Here is a 27,769-nt window from a genome sequence, read left to right as displayed (position 1 = left end):
GTAGGCGTACGATAGTTCTCCATCCATGAAAGCTATTTAAAGTAAAGGAAGGTAAGTCTTGGCTCCACAGCCTACAATCCTGAGCCACATTTGAACCAATGGTGAGGCGAACGGCACTGCTTTAGCCAATGATAAACTAGAGTGAGTGCGCACTCCTTTGGGTGACGAGTCGACGACCATGGACCGGAGTAGCGTCCTCTTCGGGGTTACAAACTTTTAGCATTTAGTTTCATTTGGGCAGAACGGTAAGTCTAACGCCACATAAATACTTTATTGTTGTATTTTGTTCGGATGTGTCGAGTTGTTTTCGGTGTGGACAGTTCGTTCGGTACATAAACTTCTGTTCGCTTTCAGTCGGTAAATTACTGAGTTCTCTATCTCCAAAAGAAAAATAAATCTCACCTTATATATCGTGTTTTTTTTTTAAAACCTCGGGAATGTCGTTCCGTTTGTTTTTTTTTTCTCGCGATATAATGTCGGCGTGAACAGTGTTCAGGTCTTACTGGCCCAGTTGGGCCCACATGTAACCAAGGTTAGTAAGTGAAAAATCTGCACGTCGTCGTTTCTTTTCGTGTTTCAAGTGGTCTGTTTTCGTTTTTCATACGGTCCACATAGATAGCTAACATAATTGTGAGCTTTTGTTCTCAAATTTTCCAACTTTTTGCTTTGCATGCATTATGAATGAACCTCACATGTCCACAAACAACTTCTGTCTGTCTGCTCTGAGGAATGAATCATGCACAATATAATTAATAATAATGTCTTAAAAAAATATAAATCAACAATTGACGTGTCATAAGCGACTCTTCTCATGTTAAAGAATTTTTAACCGTGCAATTTTACTTTTATTATCTTGTATTGATGCGTTGCTGTCCTTTCTGTGTTTGTAGGAGCTGCCCTGAGCAGCAATGGGGGAGTTGGAGGGTTCATATCGGGTTCTGCAGACCCCTGGCACCAGGCTGGGAGCCCAGTTCAATGCTGGTATCAGCACTCTGGAGCCGGGCCAGAGCCTCGGTGGCAACATGGTCAGCGGGAGCAGAGCCTACGGGCGGGGAGTACAAATCCGCGTGGAGGGGCTGGACGACTCCCAGGAGTTCTTTGATATAGACGTGAGTTCCTTTTCAGCTGTTGCACATCGTCACTGGTATAAGTGTGCAGTTTGTTGCACAGCGGGCTGCATCTTACCCGGGAGTCCCCGACTGCCCTGCTTTTGCGTGTGGCTTTGGTCGGTGACAGCTGCCACATGGCTTTGGCGCTGAAATCCCTTCCTCTTTAAGGCTTCTTATTCGGGCATCTTAGTGTAACTCTCCGGGCCACTTTTTAGTGTCTCGGCTGTGACTTCTATTCAAGTAGTTGTAGTATTTGACTCACAAATATGTCTGTATTAAAACATGCCGGGAGGCTTGTGTTGTTACTGTTTCTGTGATTTTGTTTCCAAGATGTACAGTAGCATTCACGGATCTGAATTTTTGATATCATGAGGTATCGCGAGTAAATGCTTGTCGAAATGTCTCAATTCAGTTTAGTTTTCCCTTTGTTTTACTTGCGTTGCGAAACAGAAGAGTCTGTCCCTTTTTTGAAAATGAGCACTTGGTTTGAACAAACATTTATATTAGTTAGATGAGACTTAGTTACTCTGCTTTCCCATGTTTACTTGCCAAGTTGCTGCTGGACTCATTCAGAAGGCAAATAGGAAGCAATGAGGAAGCCAATACATCAGAGCATGTTTCCTGCCTTTTCTGTGGAGGGAAAACAAATCAACGTGACCCAGGAGCAGGAGTCTCCGCGATAATTAAATACCCATTTCGGTGCTTGATTAATGTAGAAGCACAATGACTCGACCTGGTAGGTAGTGATTGTCTTGAAATGGGGTTGTGTATTTATGCTGTCCTAAATCCTGCTGTAGCCAAAACAAAAGCGGTTCTGGCAGATGTAGTTTTGGGGCACTGCTGAGGCAGACATTTCATAATCTTATGCACCATATGTTGTCTCAAACTCTTAAGCTAATAGAGCGTGACTCACGCAAGTTTAGTCCATGTGGACGTGGCTCTGCGTGCTGGTCAGTTTTAAGAAAACACCGCGTCCCGAGCGCTGAAACTTGGGAACCCTGTGGGTTCAGCGTACATCTGCCCGAGGTGGCGGACAGAAATACACGGCTGTAAAAGGGGAGAACGACGGCAATCCTGTTGTCGAGCAGACTGCGTTTTGAGAGGAACAAGATGGCTTCTGAGAGGCTCTGTTGTTTACCACTGCCAGACGTTGCTTAATATTTCTGTTCATTCATTCTGAGGAGCGGTGGGTTGGAGGGAGAGTAGAATTTATCTGTGTGTCGAGAAGTTGCAGAGCTCGACACTTCGGTTGTGTGAGCCGGGCTTAATTTCCATTTGGAAAGAACTTCCACGGTGTTAATATTAGTTTTAATCTGACCGTAGTTAGTGAAAGATGATTGTAGCAGTAGAACTTTTCCTTCACGGTAATTGTAGTTTCGCCGCTTGTAAAAATAGATACAAAATTGCAGTGTGCTGAATGTTTGCAATGGCTGTGGCCTTAGAGTGACTGCCTCCCCTCATTGTGGCATTTCGGTTGCTCAGCTGCTCAAATATCTTATACGTTTGTGTGCCGTCTTCTTCACCTGCCGCCTACTGCCGCTCTCACTGTGCACCGAAGCATTAGTAAGATTGTGCCAAATTGTGTTCTTGTCCTTGTTTTTTTTTTTTTAATCTTTCACTGTTTCAACCTTTAATATGCAACAGCGAATGTCCCACGGTTAAAACCAGAGTATGTGCATTTACGGGCGTCATATGTCTCATCACGTGGAGCCGAGACAGGCAAATCAAATCAGAGGACGTGCGCGCTTTGATCCGTCGGCCTTCATCTGGTGCAGGTACCCTGCGCGGGTCATCGTCAGCAGACATTTGCTTGCATGGCTCTTGTCCACAGGCCCCTCCCACAGCCGGCACAGGAGAAAGCTCAGCCTTGTGGTTTCTGGACGGGGAGGCAGGGCAGGGAAACACAAGCTTCTTTTATCCAGCGCAGCCAGCCCCCTTTTCTGCTGGCGTTAACTCGCAGCTCAAAACTCTTGCAAAAAAAAAAGGAAAAAGGGCTGAGGGTGGGATGTGAAACCTAGCTGTGTGAAAACGCACTACAGTGTCGGTGGTGCCGTGGTGGTGGTGGTGGTGGGAGGGAACCCCCGGCAGGCTTTGCTATGGTGTTGGCAAACAAGCACATAAATAGCAAGGTTGACAAGCAAAGTGGGGTTGGGGTGGAGGGGGAAGATTCTGGTGTTAAGAGAGCAGTTCAGAGGCAGCAGTCGTGGCCAGTACAAAGTTTGAGTCGGGGTGGTGGGGGAAGGGACACACACACACACACACTCAGGAGTGAAGCCCTGCTGAAAGTTTGCCCTAGGAATTTCAACTCCTGCCCTACTGCAGAAACCACACTTGGGTTTTTGTCAGAGCCAGACGATAAAAGTAGTAATTCATTGGTAATGTGTTACTGCTGCCTGCATCTTTGAACATGGTGGACAAAAAAAAACAAAAAAAAAAACAAGATTGTCTTTGTTGTCACTTAGAATCGTTGCAAATGTGCCATTTACCTACTATGGCACAAAAGTCTCATCTGTGCGACTGCTGGAGAAAAATGCGCATCTGTTTGTGTGCATGCTCTAAAAAGAAGCACTTCATCAATGCGACCGCCGCGTCTGAGAAGCACTCGGCTCTCGTCTATACAAAGCACCATTCCGCCGTGGACTGAAGTGGCTAAACAATCTAATGGCTGTGCCTAGGAGCATGTTAAGCACCCCAAACAATCCTTGGCTCCGCACATTGCTGATCTCTGCCGTTTGTGCTCTGCCTCTATCCTGCTGCCGGCTGACACCCAAAGAGGACCCACCTATCTCAAGTTGTCGGCGTGTTTTGAAAGCCGAGCCGAGGCTCGAAAGTATCTGGGTTACGCAGGTGACCAGAGCAGAAGGCTCACTGTGAAACACCTGATCCTTATTACCGCCACGGAGCGTTTATCTGCTGACAAAAATCACTTCCAACACGTCCCGAAGGCGTGTCCTGAAGGCGGACAGGAGTCGAGTAGTGATTCCGGGGAATAAAAGATGCCGTTAAGTTAAGAAAGGCATCAAAGGAGCGGTTCAACTTTGAAATATCTCCTCGCGGACCCGTGAAAGTGGCCACTGTTGTGCGGAGCTTTAATATGCATATCAGCGGGAGAATCTCATGGTGGCAAGGCCTAAACAATCTAGATCCCGCTGTGCCCAATGCAAGCCCCGACACTCTCCTGCTGTCAAATGGTTGAAATTCGCCGGTAGCTCTCAATCATGTTGAACCTGTTTTACAGGACGAAGCGCAGCGCTAGATTTGAATAAGATTGGATGAAAATTGGGTTACACCTGCGCGTTTTGTTTGAGAATACAGAGCAATGAAGCCCCTCCTCCCTACACCAGAGGCAAATAATAATTCTCTGAAGGCCCTTCCTTTGTTTGAATGTATGCTAGCTGTGTGAGGGTATGCACTTGCAACAGGTTAAAGAACCAAAACTATGTTTTTATACGCCGCCGAAATAGTAAATATAAGCAGTAAGACATAAGGGAGGATGGAGCATTTTGTCACTAGTAAGTAGAATAGCAGTACGTGGGACTACTCTATTTCTGTAATTTAAGCATGACTTGTATTCGTGGAATATGGATCAGTCGGAAAGATATGCGCTGACGTTATTATGTCTGCCCTGGCTAACTACAGTGGCTTGCTGATATTAGGGGGGGAAAAAATGTTAAAACGCAGCCCTGGGTTGCGCGTTGTGGAGCTGATTGTTTTCCCCTCCTGTGGGTGTGGTGGAGCGCACACTCACACGCATGTATATACAGGGGGATGATTTGTCTCCCGGAGAAACATCTGTTTGTCATAATCCCCGCTGCTTTTGGAGCGTGATTGGGTGACCCACTGACCTGCCTTAATGTTGGTGCGCGGAGATGAGGCTGTGGTCCAGACCTCAAGTTGGGTGTGAACTCGCTGTCGCTTGAAAGAACTAAAAATACAGCCCTCTGATTTATAACGCTTATACGTTATATTATATTTATAGTATTCGTTGTTGTTATGATACGCCAATGCAATATCATAATAAGTGTGTGAAAGCAGCATCTCATGAGCTGAGGACGTCATTGTCTAGTAAGTTTTTAAATAAAATAACTATTTTTATTGTTGCGTTTAATGATCACATGACGGGTGGAGGGTGATTAATAAAGTTTTCCTGAATTCAGGGACTGTCCATTACCTTTTTTCACGTGGAATTATTTCTCTTCCTTTTTTTTTTGCTGCTGCAAAATATTCATATCATATGTAAAGCGCGGCATTCCTGCAGCGCTGTGATAACCGTGGGCCCACAGAGTAAACAGTAAGTGATTTCACACGCAGATAATCCAGCTTGGTGAGCTGGATTGAGCCGTATGAGGAAGTCATTTGAAGGGAATGGCGTCTGCACAAGTCTCGACGGAGTTCCGTGTCGATATTTATCCTGGACGTATGCGAGTCCAGCATGTAACCGTGTGCAGCCGCTGCACCGCATGCATGTCAGGGGCGAAGGTGATTTGGAGTCGGTGAAAACGTGATCCCTCCCTCTCAGATTGTGGGAGATGAAGCTGAATATTGACATTGTATCTTCCTGTTCCTTGAGACTGGGGTTCTGCGAACGCTGTTTTACATTCCTGCCTAAGGTCAATGAGTAACACAAAGGAGGAGCTTGTGAAAACACAGTCAACATTGAGTAGTCGGCCTATGACTACTACACTGAGGAAATAATCAGACGGCAGTTAAAATCAGCCGTTGTCTGAGCAGCTGCTCGATGTCTGGGCAGTAACTTTTTCTTGTTTTTTTTTTATGTGCATATGGCGAAATAGTGATGGGGCTTATTCTAATAAATTTCTAATCCAATCTGCAGTTTGCGTGCGGTTTAACCCAAATTAATGCTAAATTACTGGAGAATGAGGTGAACATTGTGAACCTCATAAGACACTGGTGTTGTCTAACCACAAGGAAGATTTGGTTTTGCTCCGATGACTCTGTTGCCGGTGAACCTCAGATATTGATTCCGTCTGCTTGGAGCTCAGTAGATGATTACACTGAAGTGGCATTCGCCGGACAAGTCAAACTGAGCGAACGCCCCTAAACGCGCCGTACATTTGGCTGCCGATTTGTTTTGAATGTACGTACGTACGTACGTGCCGGCGCTGTCTGGATAGTATGTTTGGCCTCGGTCCAACCCAGGCACCCCCAGACAAAGTATTTTAACACACCGGTTTTTGTTCTCCGGTTGAGATCAGCTGCAACCAGATCCCGTGGATGTGTGGAAAAAGGAGGCATTTTACGGCGGATTCCTACATTTATGGTCGTTGTGTCAGTAGGTTTCACCTGCAATTTATAGATTTCGCGAACGCGGAACATAAGATCGTAGCAAAGTAATGAAACGACCAGCTACATTAAGTCTCCTGCAGCCCTTTAACTTGTAACGCTGCAGTTTAGCCAATCCAAAGGAGTGCTTTTTATAAGGCTTTTAAAAATACTATTTTACATTACAACCAGATGTTTGAGGCTATAATTTTCTCAAAAAGTCACAGGCTGGGATTCCAAACCTCAAGTGCAGTGTGTTCTTAGTACATAGTAATTAGTTCTTCGTTTAGTGAAAACAAACCCCACAGCGTTGAGAAGGTAACCTTGTGCAGATTTCCCCGCCTGTGATTTTTTTTTTTTTTTTTTTTTGCGCGCCGCGCTCGCGGCCAGACAGCGACGGTACAGTAGGACACATTTTTTTGCAGTTTATCCCCCTCATCCAAGTTCGAGGAAACTATTTGAATCGACAGATGGAACATGCGCGGCCATAAAACACACAATGAAGTGGATCATTTACAGACGCCAAATATTTTCTGCACCACACAGACAGACGGCATGTATCCAGCGTTCTCTTTGAACGCACGCTTTGGCCTTCCTCCGCGCGGGCCAAAGCCGAACTTTGGTTTTTCATCTGAATTCAGTCTCGCCTGCGGATCAGCTGTGTCCTTTAAGATATTCTCTAAATATTTCTCATTTAAACCTCTGCACTCTCGCTGTCCGAGGCATCATCAGAGCACTTTGTGTTGATCCGGAGATTAATATCATTCCTTTGTTTTATTTTCTCCTTTCAGCCAAGATCCCTTGGACAGGCCCTCCTTTCTGAGGTTTTCCACCGAGGCAACCTCATAGAGAGCGATTACTTTGGCCTCGAGTTCCAGAACATGCAGATGAAGTGGGTACGTACACCGGCCACCGCGTTTCTCTCGAAAACCCCTTGAATGTGTGTGAAAACGACCGAGTCAAATCAGGCGGCGGCGACCGCGGCATCCACTCCGGTCGTTTCTCAGCTGACAGCTCTCCAGCCGTCCACAGCAGTGAGGTGGTATTGTTTTCACTGAGCCCGGGTTGTATATAATCTAGGACTATTTTCAACTTTTCTGGCGCGAGTGTCCACATACAACTGTCAGATTTTCCATTGCTTTATTCCAGAAACATAAGTGGAATTCAAGACCACCTACAAGTTTTTTTTTTTTTTGTTTTTTTTTTTTGTGAGTGGTTATGAAACACGCTGTATATCTTCTTCAAAGAGAACTGCGGCGGTATTGTTTCATAAGACCCGCTCGCTTTTTTTAGCTCGTATTTTCAACTGGGCCATAAACGCAGTAAAGGAAATAAACCGATCAGGCACAACATTATGACCACTGACAGGAGAAGTGAACGACATTGATTATCTCGGTCGACAAGCTTGGTTGACAGTTCAATGTTCTGCTGTTCTCCTGGCATGATGTGAAAGGGCCCTTCACCTATAGAACTCAAAGACCCACTAACAACATCCTGTTGTCAGACACCACAGGACAACCTCAGAAGACCCATGTTTTCTCTCAAAGGGGTCACAACAACAACTGGAAGCACAAGGTAGACATGCACAGTATTAGGAAGGATCAGTGTACACGGCGCATCTGAAGCTCTGTGGTCTGGATCCTCTCCCAACTTAATGTTTTCATGCAAAGTTATTTTTTTTTGCAGTTGATCATATGGAAATAGCTCAACCACAGTCGAAGTCATGAACTGTGAGCGACCCGGCAGGATACAATATACAAACCACAAGATGTTTCTCTGAGACAGTTTCTGTGTCCACACCGAGGCAAGAAGTTCAAACCAGAAATGAGTGCAAAGCGAAAGCGAAGCCTGGAAAGTGCGGCAGCCATTTGGTGTTTGTTTTCTTTGTTTAAACTTTTCACTTGTCGAGATTTGCGGCCCTTCAAAGAGACACTCCATCATTGTTTCAGGAATTCTAGGGTGAAGCGTTGGTCGGAACGGAAGATATATTGAAAGGGGAGAAAAAAGAAACCCGGTGATCTAATTCAGTAATCCCATTTCTGAGGCTAGAAATAGCAGCCGTTAAACTGATAAATGATACTCAAAGCTGTTATTTGGACTCGTCCGGGATTCATTTTTCTGCCTTACACATGCATGTGTCAATAATAAATTGAGGAGAATTTAGGCAAAAATCAGCTGACACCGATTCCTCTGTATATCTGTCTGGATCGAGCACATTCCTCCTTCAATCAGACCCAGATGTAATGGGGCAAGGAGGCTCCGGCAGCGAGGCAGCGGAGCCAGTTTTCACCGACGACATTGCAACATCTCTGCCGCTGAGATGCTGACAAAGCGCACGGTCGCTACGTAGGAAGAGAGTTGTTTGTGTTGCACCGTCCCAAACTGTCAGATTTTGGACTCGGGCGATTATGAATAACACGAGTGTGTTTCTTCCCCTCGACAGGTTTGGCTGGAACCCACCAAACCCATTGCAAAACAAGTCAGACGTAAGCGAGCTCCAATACTGGCTCAAATTCCATCTAATGAAAATGTGTAGGTGCACTGAGGATTTGTGTTTTTTTTTTTTTTTGTTTTTTCAGGACCAGCAAATACGCTGTTTAGACTGTCTGTGAAATTCTTTCCCCCTGACCCTGGTCAGCTGCAGGAGGAGTACACGAGGTCAGTCGGTGTAATTTCCTACTGGATATTGCTTTTATTTCATGCCTGTGGAGAGGAGATTTAGAACCTCAACAGATATTTGTTTTCCGTTCCGAGGCTCACGCTTGTGGATTTCGGGGCTTTTTCGGATCACGGTGTTTCGTCCTCTCTAAAAAATGTTTTTGGATTTCTTTTCCTGCTGTCACAAGTATCGACTTAAATGAAGACTTAAAGTTTGAGTTGGGTGCTTTTGCGTGACGTTTGCTCAAATCAGTCCGTGGTGAGCTCGGTTTGTGATTATGTGCTGGTCGTGGGCGTAAACAGATGAACACTAAGCTGTTGTGCTCTTTTTTTTTCGTTATAGGTACCTTTTCTCCCTGCAGATGAAGAGAGATCTGAAGGAGGGCAGACTGATCTGCACAGAAAATACTGGAGCTCTGCTGGCCTCTCACCTCGTCCAGTGTATGTTTCAAGCTGGTGTTTGTCCATTCATTTAGATTTAGAACGTGTAGTTGTTGAATGTCACCTGGAAATGATAAGAATGTGTTTGATTACTGATCAACAATCCAGTGGGAACCTAAAACACACAATTCACTTAAAGGGAATAAACCACTCATATTATTTTAGACATTGACCCCTACATTGAAAAACTGTCTCCTCCCTCCATAAACCACAGCGGAGATCGGTGACTATGACGACGTAGCGGACAGGGACTTCCTGAGGACAAACAAGCTGTTGCCTTACCAAGAGAAAGTGCAAGAGAGGATCATGGAGCTCCACCGCAGGCATCTGTGAGTTGGCCATTTCATTTCATGTCGAGCTAAAACCGTGCGACGTCACCGAATTGCCTTTTTATTATCAGCACCGCGGCGTCTGTTTCCTTCCAACGAGAGGAGGGAGCGCGAGTCTCTTCTGAACCAGGAGATTATTTGTTGTTTTCCTCACAACAAAGTCGACTCCCCCTTCCGTTCCCGTCAAAAAGGCCGCGTTAACGGGAGTGCAGCGCGGCGTCCGGACCAGCCGAGTGTTAGACTGCCAGCAGATCGCTCTGTTAAACTGTTACACACGGGTCGTGAGAGTAAATTTAACTCATTAGCTCGTACACCCCGGCACATGTTCAGGCACGTTGGAAGTTGTTGGGGGGGGTGGGGGAGAGATGGATTTACCTCAATTATTGTGCGTTAGAGGGAATAAACTGCCGTGACGGGCAAATACGCATGATCCTTGCATAATTGCATCACGCTGTTGCCATCAACACCAGTTGTTGCGAGAGGTGGAAGATGACAGGTTTATTACCCCGGGGGAAACACGCAGGCTCCTGGCTCAGTCAGATCGAGTCAACATTTACGCCGGTCATATTCGGTTTGGATGTGTTTTTGTTGATGTATAGCTTCGTCAAAAACACACTGTGCACTACTACAGTAAATGTGACGCAGCAATGAGTCGGCAAACTTTAGGGTCGACTCGTTCACTGTTTGTGTTGCACTGAATTCACTTAAAATATAAAATACACAACCTATGTGTCCTCACGTGTGACTGTCACATTAATGTTGTGCGTTCTGTTGAGCTGACTGCATCCTTTCAGTCTGGCTTTGTGTTGACAGTGAAACAGGAATTACACTAGATACAAACTAATGACTTTTTGGGGAAAAAGGCGTTGGTCCGGACCCGCCCCTTTAAACCGCCGGTGAAAGCGCCTATTGATGCTGAAACTGCGTTCCACTGCCTCGACTTCCTCAAATTTGAATTTCTGTCACAAAAAATGTTATCTCACAATCATAATTGTAGGCAGTGCCGCATTGTCTGTGGCATTTTTATGTGGTTTTAAGTGCTGTTTGATGAGATCACTGGACTGAGACAACTGTGTTTTTATAACCGTAATGAACCGTTTCTCCACAACTTGGAGCGTAGTCCCACAGAAACCTTCTCCCACCGACGCGTTGGGCGTCTCTTAAGGCCCCGCGCTCGTTTCTTCCCTCTGTGGCCAGAGTGGATGTCCGAGCAGTGAGTTCCTCGTCCTAATCCCTCCCTCTAGCTGGTCTATTAGCCAGAAGGCCAGTGGGGCAGGGGAGGGCCCTAAGGAGATTTCGTTGCTTAACGGATGAACAAAATTAGAATGGGCCGATGATTGGACGGATACGTCTCCTAACGTGCTGTTTGGTTGTAATCACAGGGTTTTAGTTAATACCTCTGAAAACCCTCGAAGTTGTAAGGGATTTAAGTTCACACAACCGGGCGTGCAAGTCGTGACACTGCTCAAATGTTCTGTGGTAAATGAAAACAAAGTTGCGCTACTGCCAGGAGCATTAAAAATAGTTTTCTTATGCAACTGTGCGTTTGGCGTCTGACATCCAAAGTTAAATATGTTCCACCATAATGAAGAATCGGAGTCAAACTGAGCACGAGTTCAGCAAATGAAATGTACTCGCTGCTCAAGTTCGTTCAGTTCAGTTAAATGAATAAACATAATCGCTGATTGGAGGCAGATTCGGGTGTAATTAAAGATGCCGTGTGGTGGGTTATGAGTTCTATCCACGTTAAGGAGAGCACTCGGTCAAGGTGCACTTATGTTTGAGACGGCATCTAAAATGGAAAATAAGAAATGGTGCAGGAGCCATTACAAACAAGCTTGTTATGAAATCAATTTGCTAAATAGAATTCAGAGTTGGAATTTTATTTTTTTTTTATAGATGATCTGGATCTAAACTAAATAATCCTCCAGAGAGTTGCTAAAACATATTTACTTCATTACTTGCCTACTCACTGTAATGATTTATGTGCAGTCTTTCTTCTTTTCGTCTCACTCAAGGTTTCACCGGTCAGTGACAGAGACAATTAAATTAGTGTGTTTCCTATAAAATTGTCAGAAGTAATACCAGCGTTTTGTGTGATATTGGTCCAATGGAAACATGTTGAAGTTTTGAATGAAAACGAGCTCCAGTCTGAGGTTACGGCTGAGTTTTGCGTATGTGCGACTGGACGGAGAGGACAGGTTGTTACAATTACTCCTAATGTGTTTGTTGTATCGTGCACTCCAGTGGCCAGACTCCTGCCGAATCAGATTTCCAAATCCTGGAGATTGCCCGTAAACTGGAAATGTACGGGGTCCGCTTCCACCCAGCGGCCGACCGCGAAGGCACCAAGATCAACCTGGCCGTCGCTCACATGGGGCTCCAAGTTTTTCAGGTGCCGCTGCCGCTCTGATGTCGACTTTCTGCCGTAATCCAGTCCTCGACAGTGGTGCTGACGATTGTTTCTTTATTCACAGGGCATCACAAAAATTAATACCTTCAACTGGTCAAAGATTCGCAAACTGAGCTTCAAGAGGAAACGGTTCCTCATCAAGCTCCACCCTGAGGTCCATGTGAGTATTACAGAAAAGTCGCTGTCCTCGTTCAGGACGTGAACACGTTTGGATGTCTGTTATTTAATCTGATTCCACGTCCACTGCTCACTGTGTGCTAACCTTTGCTGCAGGGCCCCCACCAGGACACCCTTGAGTTCATGATGGGTAGTCGAGACCAGTGTAAAATCTTTTGGAAGATCTGCGTTGAGTACCACTCGTTCTTCCGTTTGTTCGACCAGCCTCAACCGAAAAACAAAACCATACTCTTCACGAGAGGTTCCTCTTTCAGATACAGGTAACACACATGAAACTCACATGAATGTTTGATGAGGGAAACCTTTGGCTTTCATGGGTTTCTGACATGTAAATATTAAATTCATGCCTCTCTCTGTCAGTGGAAGGACCCAGAAGCAGCTCGTGGAATATGTCAGGGAAAATGGAGCAAAGAGAACCCCTTACCAGAGGTGTGTGTTTATCAAAAAAAAAATCATCTTCAGCATCCACTTAATAATTGTTAATAATAATCCTGACGTGTGCTCTCTTTTTCTTTTTGTTTACTTGTGTTCAGGAGGAACAGTAAAATAAGAATGTCTGCTCGCTCCTTAGCAACAGATGTGCCAAAACAGGTACTAATGTGTGCAACATGTGACACCAAAACTTTCCAATAATTTCCCTGTAACGGATAAACTAATGCAAGTCTCCTCTCTATTTTTTTTTTATTTTTATTCCTCTTTCTCTATTTTCCTCGTCCTGTCTGTGTCGAACTCTTGTTTTCTCCAGAGCTTGTCCTTCAACGACAGTCTCAGGGTCCGAGGCTCCTCCCCCTCCGCCGCCGTGTCCTTCCACCCGTTGCACGTCTCGAGCGTTCTCCCGCGAACAGAACCGCCACCTCAGACGCAGCCTTCGTCCGCACTGAGCCTGTCTCCGGCGCCTCCCTCACCTCAGCGCCAGCAGTTTCAGTCCCCCCTGCAAGACACCAGACCCCCCAGCCCCCCGAGGGAAGAGCCCGTCAAGGCCGCGTCCCCTTCGCACTTCGCTTTTCAAGGTGCCCCTAGTTATCAGGCAGCAGGACACTGCAGCCCCTTGTTTGTGTGTGTAGAGAGTGGCACTTCCCAATCGCTGCCCTCCAAAAATGGCAATGAGGATAACGACCGTGGTGGGAAAAGAGGAACGGGGAGCTCTGTGGGTGGGGGGAAGAGGAAGGGCGTTCTCACGCCTGAGGCTTTCGAGGCAGAGCTGCTGCGTACGAAGCAGAGCCCCATGTTCTCGATGTCGAGCTCGCCGCTGCAAGTTACCGAGGAGTTCATCGACGATGACCCCGCCGAGATTTCCTTTTACGGCGGGGGGGCCGAGGCCTACACTTACGGGCTCGAGGATAAAGTAGATCAGTTCGATTTCGTGGAAGAATCCGACCTCGGCAAAAATAGGATCTTTAGCGTGGGGATCGAGGACCTGAACGGGAACGCCAATACCTTCCCCGATAGCATTGTTGGCCATTCTGAGACCAGCTCCTTGGCTAACAACCGCTCCGAGTGCAGCTCCCTGGACAACCTGGGGCTCAGCTCTGCGGGCGAGTCCATGTCAGTGGGCTACGGAGGCGGCGGCGACTCCTCCTCGCTGCGCCTGCCGGGGTCCGACATCCAGTCGGAGGCCAGCTCCATGGTCAACTTCCCGGCGTACTCGGTGCGCTCCGAGAGCAGCTCCGCCGTTCAGTTCAGTGACCTGGTGGAGCAGCTGGAGCAGCTCAGCTACCCGCCCACCGCCACCGAGGGCTCGGGGAACGGCAGCTCCGACTCAGACTCCGACTGGGGCTCTGACAGCGTCCTCCCCCCCGAGCAGAACCTGTTTTATAGTAACCCCCTGACGGGGAGCGGCGGTATAGAGGGCTTCCTCCTCCAGTGCCACAACCTGCAGGCCCTGGCGCTCGCAGACCCCTCCGGATCCTCTCACATTAAAATGTAACGCACGGGTCCATCCTCGCAGCACTTGAAGTCCTCAGTCCAGGGCTGTCCGGTTATAGATGAACCAGTCTGTGACGTGGTAAATTAATTTAAAACGACACGTGTTACCATTAAAAAGTAATAACTTTACACTCAGCAGCACTTACTTATTTTAGCTGTTGCGGGAAAAACGATTGTTGCACCGTGTGAGGCTGAATTATCGCTGGTGTCCAGTCATCTCGCAGTTTATATTTTGGATATAATGGTGTAGGAAAACATCTACAGTTCTGCTTGTCGGTCGTTTTGTCTCCGCTCTGTCAGTGATTTGACCCGGTGCCCCTGTCATACCCCGCCATGACCGGGTTAAGGTGCTTCTTCTCTTCCTTTCTTCACTCCCGTCTCCTCATAAAACTTCAGCCTCTCACATTCTCTGGGATTTTTGTCGAGTCGTCTTAATAATGGCATTACGCTTGTTACAGTAAATATAGAGTACGCATTTGGGGAATCTCCTTGGAGCATTTCAGAAAAGACTAACAATTTAGTGATTTTACTTTGGAGAATTTGTTTCTTTTTTTTAATATTTTGCCCCCTTTTAAAACATCAACATTAGCATAGGAATGTCTTATTAGATTTACCTCGCTGACTGTGATTAAACTGTTAACTTGATCACCTGCCGTTACACTTAAAAAGACTGAGCACCTATATCTAAAGGAAACATGTACGTAATGTGTAGAAGGATTTTAAAGATGGTTTTCTACTTTTTTTTGTCATTCAGTGGCCTGTAAGATTAAGCAGTCGGAAATCCTCATTTACAAAGTACAGTTTCCTATCTGCCCACCCGTGGCCATTAAATCTCACTTCTCAGACACAATCATTACTCTGTCTCTAATCTCAGGGTAAGAATGAGAGACCCTTAAGGGCTTCCTGTATGTATAAACAAGCCTTTTGTTTTCCTTCTCTTTTCTGTGCCTCACTGACACCTGCTGGCCGGAGTGGGCGTCTGCGCTCTTCACATCCCCAGCATGTAGCGTACGTCTTGTGTGGAAGGTGCATGGCTCCTGAAGGATTTAGAAATCATGTATTTCGCCAAAGCTGACGGCAACTAACATTTTTGCTTCATTTCGAGCTACGCTAACGAATGTAAACAGTATACTAATGAGCCGTTAAGTACACTGTTAACACCACTTTGTACAATATGAATGTATGACCTTAGACCTTTAGTAAACCGTGTATAATAGCCTAGGGTACAGTAGCACTTCCTACGTTAAAAAATAAATAATAATAAATAGAAGTTAGAGCAATATAGTGCCTTTCATACACTTTCTCTAACTTTAAGGTCGCTCTGGTGTAGTAGGTACTAATCGCGTGCCGCTGGTACGACAGCTTTGTCTCTTTTCTGGCTTTCAGCTTTCAGCATGTTTTGGGGTTTTGGCATCAGCTGCATTCAGAATACCAATGATATGATATTCTGGTTATTGGAAGGAAATAGGGGACTTTTGCACATTAGCTATGATTTTTTTAATTTTTTATTTTTTTAGTTTTCTCAGTATTGGTTGAGGAATAATGGTTCGCAGTCATTAGTCACTAACGTGTTGGCATGCACACCGTGTTTTTTTTCCCCCTATCGGCCTCGCTCACCCGCCTCGGCCTCAGAGGTTTATCTGTAAAGGAGTCGGGACGTGTCGGGTCCACGCTCACTTTAGCATGTCCGATGTCAAACTTCGCTCGGGTTTCTGTCCAGCTGCCTTTTCTGTACACGTTAGAGAAGCTCGTCGGCCTCCGGCACTCGCACCGCGTTGCCTTAAAGCACTTGTGTTCATTGTTTTCGTGCGGTAAGCTCTTAATCTCAGGTGGATGTTCCTGTTATTCTTCCGAATATCTATGCGGAAAAAGGGGATATATATGGTATATAAAGTACTTTTCCTTTTTTTTAAAAACAAACAAAAAAAAACTCACCTTCTGACTTCTCATTGTCATTTTGAAGGAAGGCAAACAGCCAGAATTTATCCAGAAGTGTTTCAGCAAACTTTGTGTGGACAGTGTTCCTGTCTCCCCTCGGAGAGCATATAGGATTGTTTTGTTACAGTTGCGGTCGTTAAATCTCACAGTTGAGTTGACTGACCTGATATAAAAAAAAAAAAAAAAAAAAAGTTTATCCTGATGGCTTTATTTCTTCTTATTTTTTGCCTCTGTGTACCATGTGATCCCTGACACTTCTCAGCTGAAGATTTAATTAATGACAGCCTGACAATTATAACCACCAAACTGCACTTAGGCACCAAGTAATCGACACTTAATCCTGAACATGTATATTTACTAATTATATACAACCTGTACTTAATGTTTGTATGTGTTACTCTCAAGAATAAAGTAATCACTTTTGGGTACCATGAATGTCAGACTTAAAATTCTTTTTGAGATGAAAGGAGCGAAAGGGAAGTGGTTCTCTCATCATTTTATTTGGTCCAGATCATGGAGGACAAATCCCACCTCACTCCCTGTTAAAGAGGAATGAACTAAACGCGTATCGGGTATAGACGTCTTTTTTTTTTTTTTCTCAGCATATTTTTACAATTTGACATTTTCAGTCAAAAACACGCTCCAAAACGTCAAAGCACGTCCCTGCAGAGACTCTGCAGTTAACTGTTTTCCAGCTACAACATCGGAAAATGATGATCTTGCAACAAGCCGACGCAAAAAACATAGTAAATTCTCTTTACTTATTTTTTTTTTTTTTGAGGCCACCGTCTCGTATGCTGTTGGGGGTTGGGTCGGAGTCGTGCACAAGATTCCTCGAGCTAATTCCAGCTGAGTGTGTGTGTGCGGTCCCTGTTTGGACAGGCCGTGTGCCAAGTCATTCCTCAGCAAACCCCCGTCCTCCCGCTGTGGAGCTCGACGTTCGCTCCTTACCCCTCTGCTGCCATTCCCCGCGGGGCACTTGAAATAAACTATAAACAACTTTTTGCCCTCCAGACGAGCCGCGGTCCTGATAAGTCGTTGCGTGAGCAATTATTTCCGGGTCGAGTAGTGAGTCTTTTTTTTTTTTTTTTTTTTCTCCCTCTCAGCCTTCCCCCACTCCTTTTTTTTCTTTTTTTTTCTCCTCTCTGTAATAAAAGTGGAAGAACAGCTGTGGTGACCCATGACTCGGGGAAGAGAATGGCCTGGCGTTTGATCTGCTTGTTTTGTTTTCTGGTTTGTTGTGTGGAAACTCTCACTGGCAGAACAAAAGCAGCAGAGCCAGTCGTCTGAAATGGAACCAGGCTTGTATAAGTTACGATTAATCACTTGTCCTTCTCGTAGAGGGCTCTGAAAACAATGGTGGAGGGAAAATGTGGGAACCATTACTTGCCAACTTTGAATTCTCCCCCTTTTCTTTTGTGTGTGATCAACCATTCCACTTGCTTTTGTAAAAGTGCGCTGTGGTGTTTTTCCCCGAGAGGAAGTAAGATCATTGTGAGCCGGTTACATGTGGGTGAATCTTACCATTATCTGTTCAGTTGTGTGTTAGCTGGTGCAGTGCTGGTACAAACATGCTGTTGTGCATGTGGAAAAGCATGATTGCTTCTTTCAACAAAAAACAAAAAAACAAATCATCATTGACCTGTTTGTGTGAAGTACTTTAATCCTTGGGATTCTTTCCTTTGCCACTTTCCTTCTAACACATGCAGCCTGATGTAGGCAGGATGTTTATTAAATGACTGAAGCGCCTGTCTTACGTGGTTTTTCTTTTCCCCCTTTGACAGATTCGGTGGTGGACAGCCCCCAGCTCTCGCCCTTACCCTCCAAGGGTCCGCTCAGCCTGTCGCCTTCCTTCCAGGTGTCGACCCTCAGCCTTCCGGGCCAGGGCCTGTCGCCCCTGCAGAGCCCCATCCTGAGCGATGTGGGCAGCAATGCCAAGCTAGAGGAGGAGGAGGAAGGCAGGAGGAAGGTACGCTGCTTCACTGCTTTACATTACAAATTCTGTTGTCCTTATAACGTGTAATGGGGTAGGATGCTTCTTGTTAGTACAGTGGAGGGAAAGTAAGTTTCACTTAAAGTTCCATTGGTCTTTGCCCTTATTTAAAAGAAGATTAACGTCCGTCTTCCCTCAGCGGTATCCCACAGATAAGGCCTACTTCATTGCCAAAGAGATTCTGACCACAGAGCGGACGTACCTGAAAGACCTCGAGGTCATCACAGTGGTGAGTCTTTCTCTTTCAGATTTAACGCAAGTAAATAGTCAAGTAACTTAAAAAAAAAAAAAAAAAAGTTGCTGTCTACAGTTTATTTTAAATCAGTTTCCATTTCAGGGTGTAAATATACTGATAAAACACTTTCACAAAAATAGACGATTAACATAAAACGCAACATTTTTCATCGTCTTGCGTCGTTATAAACAAAGTACAGTTTTCCATCGTGATGGTGACATTGACGAATGGTGTTAATCATATCATCATTTTGCATGTATTTCTGGCTTCACCTGCTTTCCAGCCTCCAACAAATAAAGTTCAAATCAGGTTTTCGATACTGGAGTTGGAGAGATTTTCTGAAGGCGGAAAAAAAATGGCTTTCAATTAAATGTGTTTTCTGTATCTGTCAGTACTGTTGGCTGAACGTATGAACCCCACAGCCAGAAAGGACTTAAACGCGAAGAAGGCCAGAATATTTATTTCGTACACAACGTCTGTCTCTAAAAGCTGCAAAATTTTTTCTGTTTCAGTTAAACTGAGTCTTTCACTTTATTGGAGAACTATGATGGTTTTCATCAAACTAATATCCAAATGCTCAAATTAATGTTCTTTTGTGATTTCCACATTCACAACCTTGGGTTTAAGATTTAAAAACGACTAAAAGAATCGGTGGTTTATTGTCCTTGTTTCATTTTCCAGTGGTTCCGTAGCGCTGTAATCAAAGAAAACGCCATGCCTGAAGGCCTGATGACCCTCCTCTTCTCCAACATTGACCCCATCTACGAGTTCCACCGAGGCTTCCTGAAGGAGTTGGACCAGAGGCTGGCTCTCTGGTAGGTGCTCCTTAGTGTTTCGTGTTTGACCAGATGTCCTTCTCCTTCCTGGTGAGACGTAACCAAGACAAAATCTGCAAATCCGTTGTGTGTGTCCTCAGGGAGGGGCGCTCAAATGCTCATGTCAAGGGTGACTACCAGAGGATTGGTGATGTGATGCTGAAGAACATGTGTGCTCTTAAGGTATTAGCTTTTGAATTAAAATCTCTTGTCTTTACCATGTTTGGCTGAAGAACCAGATGACCTGTATTTGTTCGGATCTCCAGGAATTCACCAGCTTCCTACAGAAACACGATGAGGTGCTGACGGAGCTGGAGAAAGCCTCCAAGAGGCTGAAGAAGCTGGAGACGGTCTACAAAGAGTTTGAACTGCAGAAGGTCTGCTACCTGCCCCTCAACACATTCCTGCTCAAGCCCATCCAGCGCCTCATGCACTACAAACTCATCCTGGAGAGACTGTGCAAGCATTACTCCCCCACCCACCGCGACTATGACGACTGCAAGAGTGAGTCTTCCCATAAAGCCATTTAAAACACAGTGTGATAACGGTTAGTGGAGCTTTACAGACGTGTGCAGACATTTAAGTTGGTGTAACAGTACCACTACTTTTAAATGTCAAGACGACAAGGCTTTTGCAGGATTTTATGCGCTATTAAAATATATATATACACACATATATTGGAAAAATGGTGGGGAAACACAACTGTATCACAAGGATTGCATTAACATTGGCTACTTGCAGAGTTTCCATTATTATTGATGTATTAGCGCTAATAGATATAATGTTTACCTGGTCATATTTTAGACACACGCTTGTGCATAGATTTGACTTTTCTCTCCCAATGCACCAGTTCCTAAACTTTCTTTAATTTTCTTTTGTTCTCGTCCACACACTATTTTACTGATGTAAAAGCAATTTATACAACTTTCTGTGAGTTAGGGGATACAGCACTGAGCAGAAAAACTGAATTGTGTTGTCAGTTTTAAAAAGAGAAAGCAGGTCATTCTAAAATACGTATGGTTTGTTCTGTATGTAAAACACATGTATGATTTTTTTTTTTTTAAAGGCACCACAGTTCATCATTGAGTACTGAAAGTGTGCAGTAGCTTAAAAGGAAGCACTAATTTCTTGCTGTTGCGTCGTACTTTCTTAGGCAAAGTGCTACCATTAGCAAACCTCCACTGAATCGACTTTGCATTGCACAAATACAGCGTAAACAAATGGTGACACTGTTTTTATCAACATTAATAAGTGATTTTTGGATAAGCTCCTCTTCTGTCGAGTCGGTGATGTAGCTTTTTTTTGCTTCTCGTTTTCGTGCAGAGGCTCTGAATGAGGTGGCGGAGATAGCGACTCAGCTCCAGAGCAGCCTCATCCGGCTGGAGAACTTCCAGAAGCTGACGGAGCTGCAGAGAGACCTCATCGGCATCGAGAACCTAACGGCGCCCGGCAGGGTGAGTGCACTGACTTGGACCGATGCGTAGGGGGCGCTGGGAAACCGGGTAAAGAGCAGATGCAGCGTCTGACAGAGCTTCTTGTTCACAGGAGTTCATTCGAGAGGGGTGTCTGTACAAGCTCACCAAGAAGGGACTGCAGCAAAGAATGTTTTTCCTGGTTAGTACAGTTAGTGCTTCTACTGCAATAATTATTAATGTTTAAACAACTATTGACGTCTTGTGTTGCTCTCGTCTCAGTTCTCGGACATGCTCCTCTACACCAGCAAAGGTGTCACAGCGACCAACCAGTTCAAAGTTCACGGACAGCTGCCCCTTCATGGCATGATTGTGAGTGTGCACGCTCTAACTCACCTAACTTTGGTCTCCGTTTAACCTTGCGGACATCGGTCCCGTAAAGATCCCAGGGTGACTCTGGGAACCCTGTCAGACAATGATGAGATGTGTTAGCTAGGCTAGGATGCTGCGGTGTGTTGAGAAGGGAAGAGCGTAGGTCTCCTAACTTGTCTCTGCTTCACTCCTGGCTGCAGCTCATAGTGCTGGACGCACCGGTAAGTCCTCTGAGCTCTGCCAGCCTGGGTGCCCAAAACCCTGCCCTTCTTCTCCCAAGCTTGTGTAGACGCATCACAAAGCACACCTATCAGATGGCTAGAGGCGCACCGACGTGTTGGTCTTTGCCTGCTCCAGCTGTTACATAACGATCAAACTAAATAAGCGGGGCGTGGTGATGTGTTCCCTGCTAAAAGCTGATAAGTGTGTTTTGACTTGAACATCTGTAATAATAGGAGGCTGAAGGAAATTATGAGCCCACTCCAGTTTATTCTAGATATATCTATATATACACATACATATGTGCTCCAGTAGACGCTCTATGGCAGCTCTCTCTCCGTGACTTCAGTCACACTTTTGGAATTTGCCCCCCACCCATCCCTAAACTCATGCTTAGCTACCAAGTTGTTTGTGTTATTCTCTGATCATCTCTTTTATCTCCAGGTTGAGGAAAGTGAAAATGAATGGTCAGTCCCCCACTGCTTCACCATTTACTCTGCTCAGAGGACCATTGTTGTGGCTGCCAGGTGAGGTGAAGAGCAAAACGAAAGGTTTGGCTCAACTTTTTCCTGAAGCCGACCAGTCCTACTGCTATTATTTTTCTTTGTTGGAGATGAAGTAAAAAATCCGCTGGTCACATTTTATCCACGATGAGCTTTCACAATAAACCTGTCTGATTATTCTACGCCGTTACGCAACCCTGGGACACGTGATGCGCCTCGAAACGGATTAATCCGGGACTCAAGCGAGGCGTCCTGTAGCATACTCGCTGTCCAAACAATACTTCAAACGACACAGTTGGACAAAGCCGCCCCATTTCTTTTTTTTCCCTTAACCACGGGGCTGTTTTTGGAGGACGGTGTATTTTCCTAGTTCTTTCCTGACCACTGTTCCCTTTGCCAATAGAAACATGCTCATCAAGTTCAGTGCTCAGCTCTGGAAATGAGGCAATGTTTTGATTAAAAAAAAAAACAACAACCTTAAAACGGATTATGAAACAACCTCTAAGGCAACGGAAAGGGAAACTATGGTGAACATAATATTTTTAATTAAACCGCTTCCGAGCTCAGCTTACGCTATTCGTTACTGTTTGTGTGTTTTCTGGTTTTACATCCAAGCAAAATTGTTGAGAGAACTGGACCAACTGTTCTTGTTGTGTCAGACTTTATTCCCAGAACCAGTAGAAATTAAGCCAGAAGCACAGAGCAATACTCAGGCTGTAATAAATAAGGAAGCATCCTCTATTAATGTCATGCATGACAGACCTAGGACATGTGTGTCTAATTCCTTGTGGTCTTAACTTCCACCTGTTTCAGCTCTAAAGTGGAGATGGGGAAGTGGATTGAGGATCTGAACATGGCCATTGACATGTCCAAGAAGTCTCAAGAGAAGTCCAGCATCTTCCTTGACGCTGGCCTCAGCGACCGCTCCAACAGTAAGAGCTTTCCACTGACCTCAGTCGCTGTCGTACCTTCACGTGCTTCCTGTTTGTACTCTTCCTCAGCTCAGCTTAAAGACACAAGCAGCCCAAACCCTTGGGACATGAACGCAACTCGAACGTACAGTTAATCCCTGTCCTCCACACAACTTCCTGTCCCTCCTCCTCCTCCTCCTCCTCCTCCTCCTCCTTCTCCTTCTTCTCCTCCCTTTAGGATCGTCTGACGAGGTTTCTCTGGAGCAGGAGTCGGAGGACGACATGAACTCCTCCCGCACGTCTCTGGACAAGCAGACGCACCACCGTGCCAACACAACCATGCATGTGTGCTGGCACCGCAACACCAGCGTGTCTATGTCTGATCACAGCCTGGCTGTGGAGGTACTCCTCCCCTGCCCTCGTGGATGCACACACACATGTACACACCCATTCCTACACAAAAAGACACACACTCACACCACCAGCACCACATAAAGACTCTTCTTCAGCACTGCATCAGTGGAGAAACATGACTCGGGTTCAACCCACGGCTTTACCTCTTCTTTTAATTTCCCCTTTTAATCTCCCCCCTCTTCCCTGTTTCCACTATCTGTACCGTTTTACTGAAGTGTGTTTTGCAAGGCTCAAATAGTCCCTTTTGTCCTACGCCGCTCTTCTACTTCTTGTTTTTAATAATGTGCACGCAAGGTACCTTCTGTGACACTGACATTTTTGGCTCCACAGACCCGGAGGACTTCCTATCTGACTCTTCACTCCCCCTTTCTTCTCCTTTAAAGCTAACACGCTAACAATCTCTCCACCCTTCCTTCCTTTTTTGTTTTTTTTGTCTCTTCACCCTCTCAGTCTTCGGCTCTCCGGCTGTCTCACCAGAGCTTCCTCCTCGCTATCTCCTCGGTCAGGGCCAAAGACCAAACACCATCACACACGTTTGCTGGTACCGAAACCAGAACCTCTCTCTCACTGATTACCTGCGCATGAACCAGGTACTAGAGCCACGGGCCAGGATGGGTACTTCAAAGACTTCATTATATCATAAGTTAATTATAGTAGCCCAACAGAAACAAGCATAGTGTTTATTTTTTTTATTTATTGATAGAATTACACTGTGTCTGCTGTTTGCATTGAGATGCTGACAAGTCTGATCTGAACAAATAATGTAATAATAGTAATGACAAAATAAGCACACCAGCAGCATTATTTATATCCTGTGCGATGGCCTCATGCTTGTTTCCATACAGTCCTCTTTGTGCTGAACCCACAGAAGCGATTCTAGTAAATGGCCGCCGTGCGGTAACAGTCGCAGTAGCACAAGCACAGAAGCGTCATGAATCGGTGAACTGACTCAAAAGCATTTTGTCATGCAGCGATGTCTCCCCTCAAGCTTGCTGATATTAGCTAACACGAGCTAACAACCACAAGCTACCGCTCGCGTCAGTCCAAGAAGTGGCTGCAGCGCCAAACCCCCGATGCACGTGGCGGCCTTATCAGATGAACTCTGGCAGGATGTTTTTATTCAGTAGTTACGTGACCTTAAATGTATGTCAGACAAAAAAAAATGTATCGTTGCCTTCAAGCGGATCTTGTTGTACAGAAAAATGACCAGGCTTTCCAGTGACGCCATAAACGTTAGTTATGAAAATGCTGCTGCTAGGCAACTGTTGGTATCTAGAAGATACTGAGGCTATCAGTTTAATAGGCCAGCACCTGGTAATATAAGGCAGGAGATATAACCGCATGGAAGAGGCCAAAAAAAATATATTTATATTAACTGAAAACACCTGCTCAAGGTTGTGAATACCACAATATGAGATCAAGTCAAAGGCTTAGTAGTGTGAATCCTTTAGTAACACGGTAGATGTGTTCAGAGGACGACACAGCTGTGCCGCTGCTTATTTACCTCAGTATTTGGAATGTAAAAATTCCCTGCAGCCCAACGAGATTTTTCGTCTTTGGCCGCCCCTCTAACAGAGTAAAGACACCGCAAACACAAACTCTTTCTTAAATAACAGAATTAAAACAAGAAATGTGAGTTCTGTTTGCTCTGGAGCTGACTGTTTGTACAGTCTGGGGCCATGTGGGGCCCCAGACTGTCACAAAGTCAGAAAACTATCAGCGTAGGGCTGGGCGGATCAAAAATGTATATTACGGTATTTTTTTTATTTTTATTTTTTTAAATTTCATGCATAACCACGTGTTAACAACATTTGAGACTTCTGGTTGAGAGAATAATTAATGCGGTAGATTGACTAAGGACGGACTATTTACTGTGATGATGAGTAAATATTGTCATATAATCTCACGCTAGTAGTAAAACAGGTTCGCATGGCACCACGTTATCACTGCCTGCTGATGTGGAAATCCGGGGATATTTACAGCAACAGAATTAAATGTTATCAAGATGAAAACAAAGAAGAAACAGGGACAATTGTGGCTTCATTTATTTTGACATATTTATTTATATTTAAACATATTTATACTGCTATGTCTGTAATGAGAATAGCAGTGCGACCGGCTACCGTAATAACTATAGTCTGCGCGCAACATTCTTTTTCTCATTCATAAAAAGGTAAAATTGGGACTGTGTAATCAAATACACCGTATATTAAAAATTAATGTCATAACAAAAATCAAATACCACCCAGCCCTCTATCAACATGTGAGCAATTTCCACTCCAGTGAGTGATGGTTCATATATTTCCTTATATCCGTGTTTACTAGCAGTCAGTACTTTGCTGACACATCATTGCATCTTTTGATGAATTAACATTGCTTGCATGTGCGTAACAGGGAGCTCTCACAGACAATCTGCTCCATAACCCCACTAACAGACCGCATGCCTCAGCGCTTACCTTCAACATTTTCCGTCACCAGCTAAGCCGCAAATCAGCCACTATTATACACTGTATAAAGTTCAGCATCAGTTCACCACTGACCTGTCACGAATGTGTAACCTGCTCCTTTCTCTTCCCCTCGGTGTAGAACCAGCTGTCTGGCTACCTCCTGAGGAAGTTTAAGAACAGTAACGGCTGGCAGAAACTCTGGGTGGTTTTCACCAACTTCTGCTTGTTCTTCTACAAAACTCACCAGGTCAGCCTTCGCGCCCTCCTAATTATTTTTATTGTTTCCGCTAGAATATGAAACGGCGTGACTTTTTTTTTTTTTTTTGGTGTCTGTCGCCTGCAGGACGACTTCCCTCTCGCCAGCCTCCCTCTGCTCGGCTACACGGTCAGCACCCCCGAGGAGTCGGACAGCATCCACAAGGAGTACGTCTTCAAGCTGCAGTTCAAGTCTCACGTTTACTTCTTCAGGGCAGAGAGCGAGTACACCTTTGAAAGGTATGCGTGTTTTTTTTTAAGATTTCCTCCATATCTCCTCCAGCGCTGACGTACGTGCCAGATTTGAAGTTCGCTGTTTCCTTTCAACAGATGGATGGAGGTGATCAAGAGTGCAGCCAGCACCGTGGGTCGGATGAGCCTGCTCATAACTAAAGGAGGGCCCATGGAGATCAACGGGAACTAAATCATCACGGCGTTACGTGTCTGGGGGCTGGGCCTCCGGGACGTCAGAAAGACTCTTCAGGCTCTTCCAAGTGTCATTTCTGAATGGAACGAAGATTCGGACAAGAAGACTGAAAGATACTGCCAGTATGAGTGTTAATGTTTCTCAGCTTCGTTCTAATGGTCTGTGCATTTTTTTCTTTAATAATGGTGTAAATGTTAACATTTGTTTCAGTCTGCAGGATATATTGAAAGGGAGACTTACGCATTATTATCAGCACTCGGCTGAGCTGCTCACATAGACTGATGGGAAATCTTTTATTTTATTTTATTTTTTAACGGGACCAACGCAAAGGGCTTTTTTTTCTCTTTAGCACATCATGACTGAAGTTTACTGGGTACAGGTGACTGTGACTGGAGTACAGATGATGAAATACGGTACGTGGGAAGTGAAGGTACAGCCGATAAGTGTGCGCTCTCTCCACTGCGCTGGGAGAGCTGACGGAGGCGGGAGGGAAAGCTAATGAAATGTCGAACCAAGTTGGAGGCGAGAAGTCGTTCGGTGGCGGGAGGCTTTGCGGGAACGGTCGGTACGAGCAGCATTTATTCCTAAAACTCCCGAGGCCAGTCCAGTTTAAGGTTGGCGAGAAGACGCGGCTCGTGTCTCGAATGCTCAAAAAGGGAGCCGCTCCACTCAATGCTCCTGATTAGCCGCGGCCGGTCTGGTGCTATGTTTCTCTTATAGCGGGCGTAATCGAACGTATCCCGTGTTTTAATTTTGCATAGTGAAAGCAGTTTGAGGACATACTGTGCTGTGTGGGTACTCTAGTGTTAACTCTGTAAACGTTTGCATATTTTCCTTCTAAAAAAAAAAAAAACAAAACCGAAGAACATATTTTGAGGTAATCTTGCTGTGCTCTTAGATGAATGGGAGCTGACTTTTGTGAGGTACAGATGACATTTAGTGCTTTACATGAAACCATGTTGTTGCTGTTATTATATATATATATATTTTTATGAAGACTGGAATCTTTCCCCTCTGTGTGTGCGTGCATGTGCGTGGAGAAGCCGACCTGCACCTCCCCTGCCTCTGGAGCTCGAGGAGAGAGTGATGATGGAGGTGACTTTCAAACCATCAGGCATTCTGTGTGTAAAAGACTGACTTGTGTTTTATTTTTTTCGCAGTTAACATCCAGTATGTTTCTCTATTTATTGTTTAGGATGCTGTCAGGGCCTTCGTGTAGCCTTCATGTTATTCCATTGAAATTCTAACAAATAAAACATTTAAATCAAAAGTTTCTTCACATCATTTCCAGTCCAGCCGAAAGATTTTACCGTCGTCTTAAGAAAAAACAAAAAACAAAAACATGATTATCCTCCATCTAATGCCTTGTTTGCCTGTCACCTGGTCTTTTGTAGGTTGTTAGGAATATAAATCACCTAAAGACTGCCAAACAGGAAAAAGATGTCGGATTCTGCGGCCCGTTGTAGTCGATGGGACATTTGAAGTATTCAAA

General features: G+C 45.1%; 1 protein-coding gene across 3 annotated transcripts; it reads left to right on the top strand.

The window, feature by feature from the left end:
* The first annotated feature begins 72 nt into the window (after positions 1–72).
* Positions 73–27,547, top strand: farp2 (FERM, RhoGEF and pleckstrin domain protein 2). Of its 3 annotated transcripts, none has more exons than XM_047586579.1 (28): positions 73–245; positions 891–1,109; positions 7,184–7,288; positions 8,836–8,878; positions 8,972–9,050; positions 9,394–9,491; positions 9,706–9,820; positions 12,068–12,215; positions 12,298–12,393; positions 12,507–12,670; positions 12,771–12,839; positions 12,944–13,001; positions 13,156–13,420; positions 18,059–18,243; positions 18,407–18,496; positions 19,184–19,317; positions 19,419–19,500; positions 19,584–19,821; positions 20,641–20,771; positions 20,863–20,931; positions 21,012–21,101; positions 21,302–21,322; positions 21,765–21,847; positions 22,637–22,755; positions 23,599–23,738; positions 25,735–25,842; positions 25,939–26,090; positions 26,181–27,547. In XM_047586579.1, the coding sequence occupies exons 2-28, from the start codon at positions 909–911 to the stop codon at positions 26,272–26,274; spliced, it is 3,177 nt and encodes a 1,058-aa protein (XP_047442535.1). In that variant the 5' UTR covers positions 73–245; positions 891–908; the 3' UTR covers positions 26,275–27,547. The 3 variants fall into 3 exon arrangements, with proteins under 3 accessions (XP_047442535.1, XP_047442533.1, XP_047442534.1); XM_047586577.1 differs by lacking the exon at positions 23,599–23,738 and adding an exon at positions 22,973–23,136 and having other exon boundaries at positions 74–245; XM_047586578.1 differs by lacking the exons at positions 21,302–21,322; positions 23,599–23,738 and adding an exon at positions 22,973–23,136 and having other exon boundaries at positions 75–245.
* Positions 27,548–27,769: the final 222 nt, after the last annotated feature.

Source organism: Mugil cephalus, chromosome 6, assembly GCF_022458985.1.
Source record: "Mugil cephalus isolate CIBA_MC_2020 chromosome 6, CIBA_Mcephalus_1.1, whole genome shotgun sequence".
Taxonomy (NCBI): Eukaryota; Metazoa; Chordata; class Actinopteri; order Mugiliformes; family Mugilidae; genus Mugil; species Mugil cephalus.
Note: the sequence above shows the minus strand (reverse complement) of the source record. Positions and strands in the feature narration are given on the sequence as shown.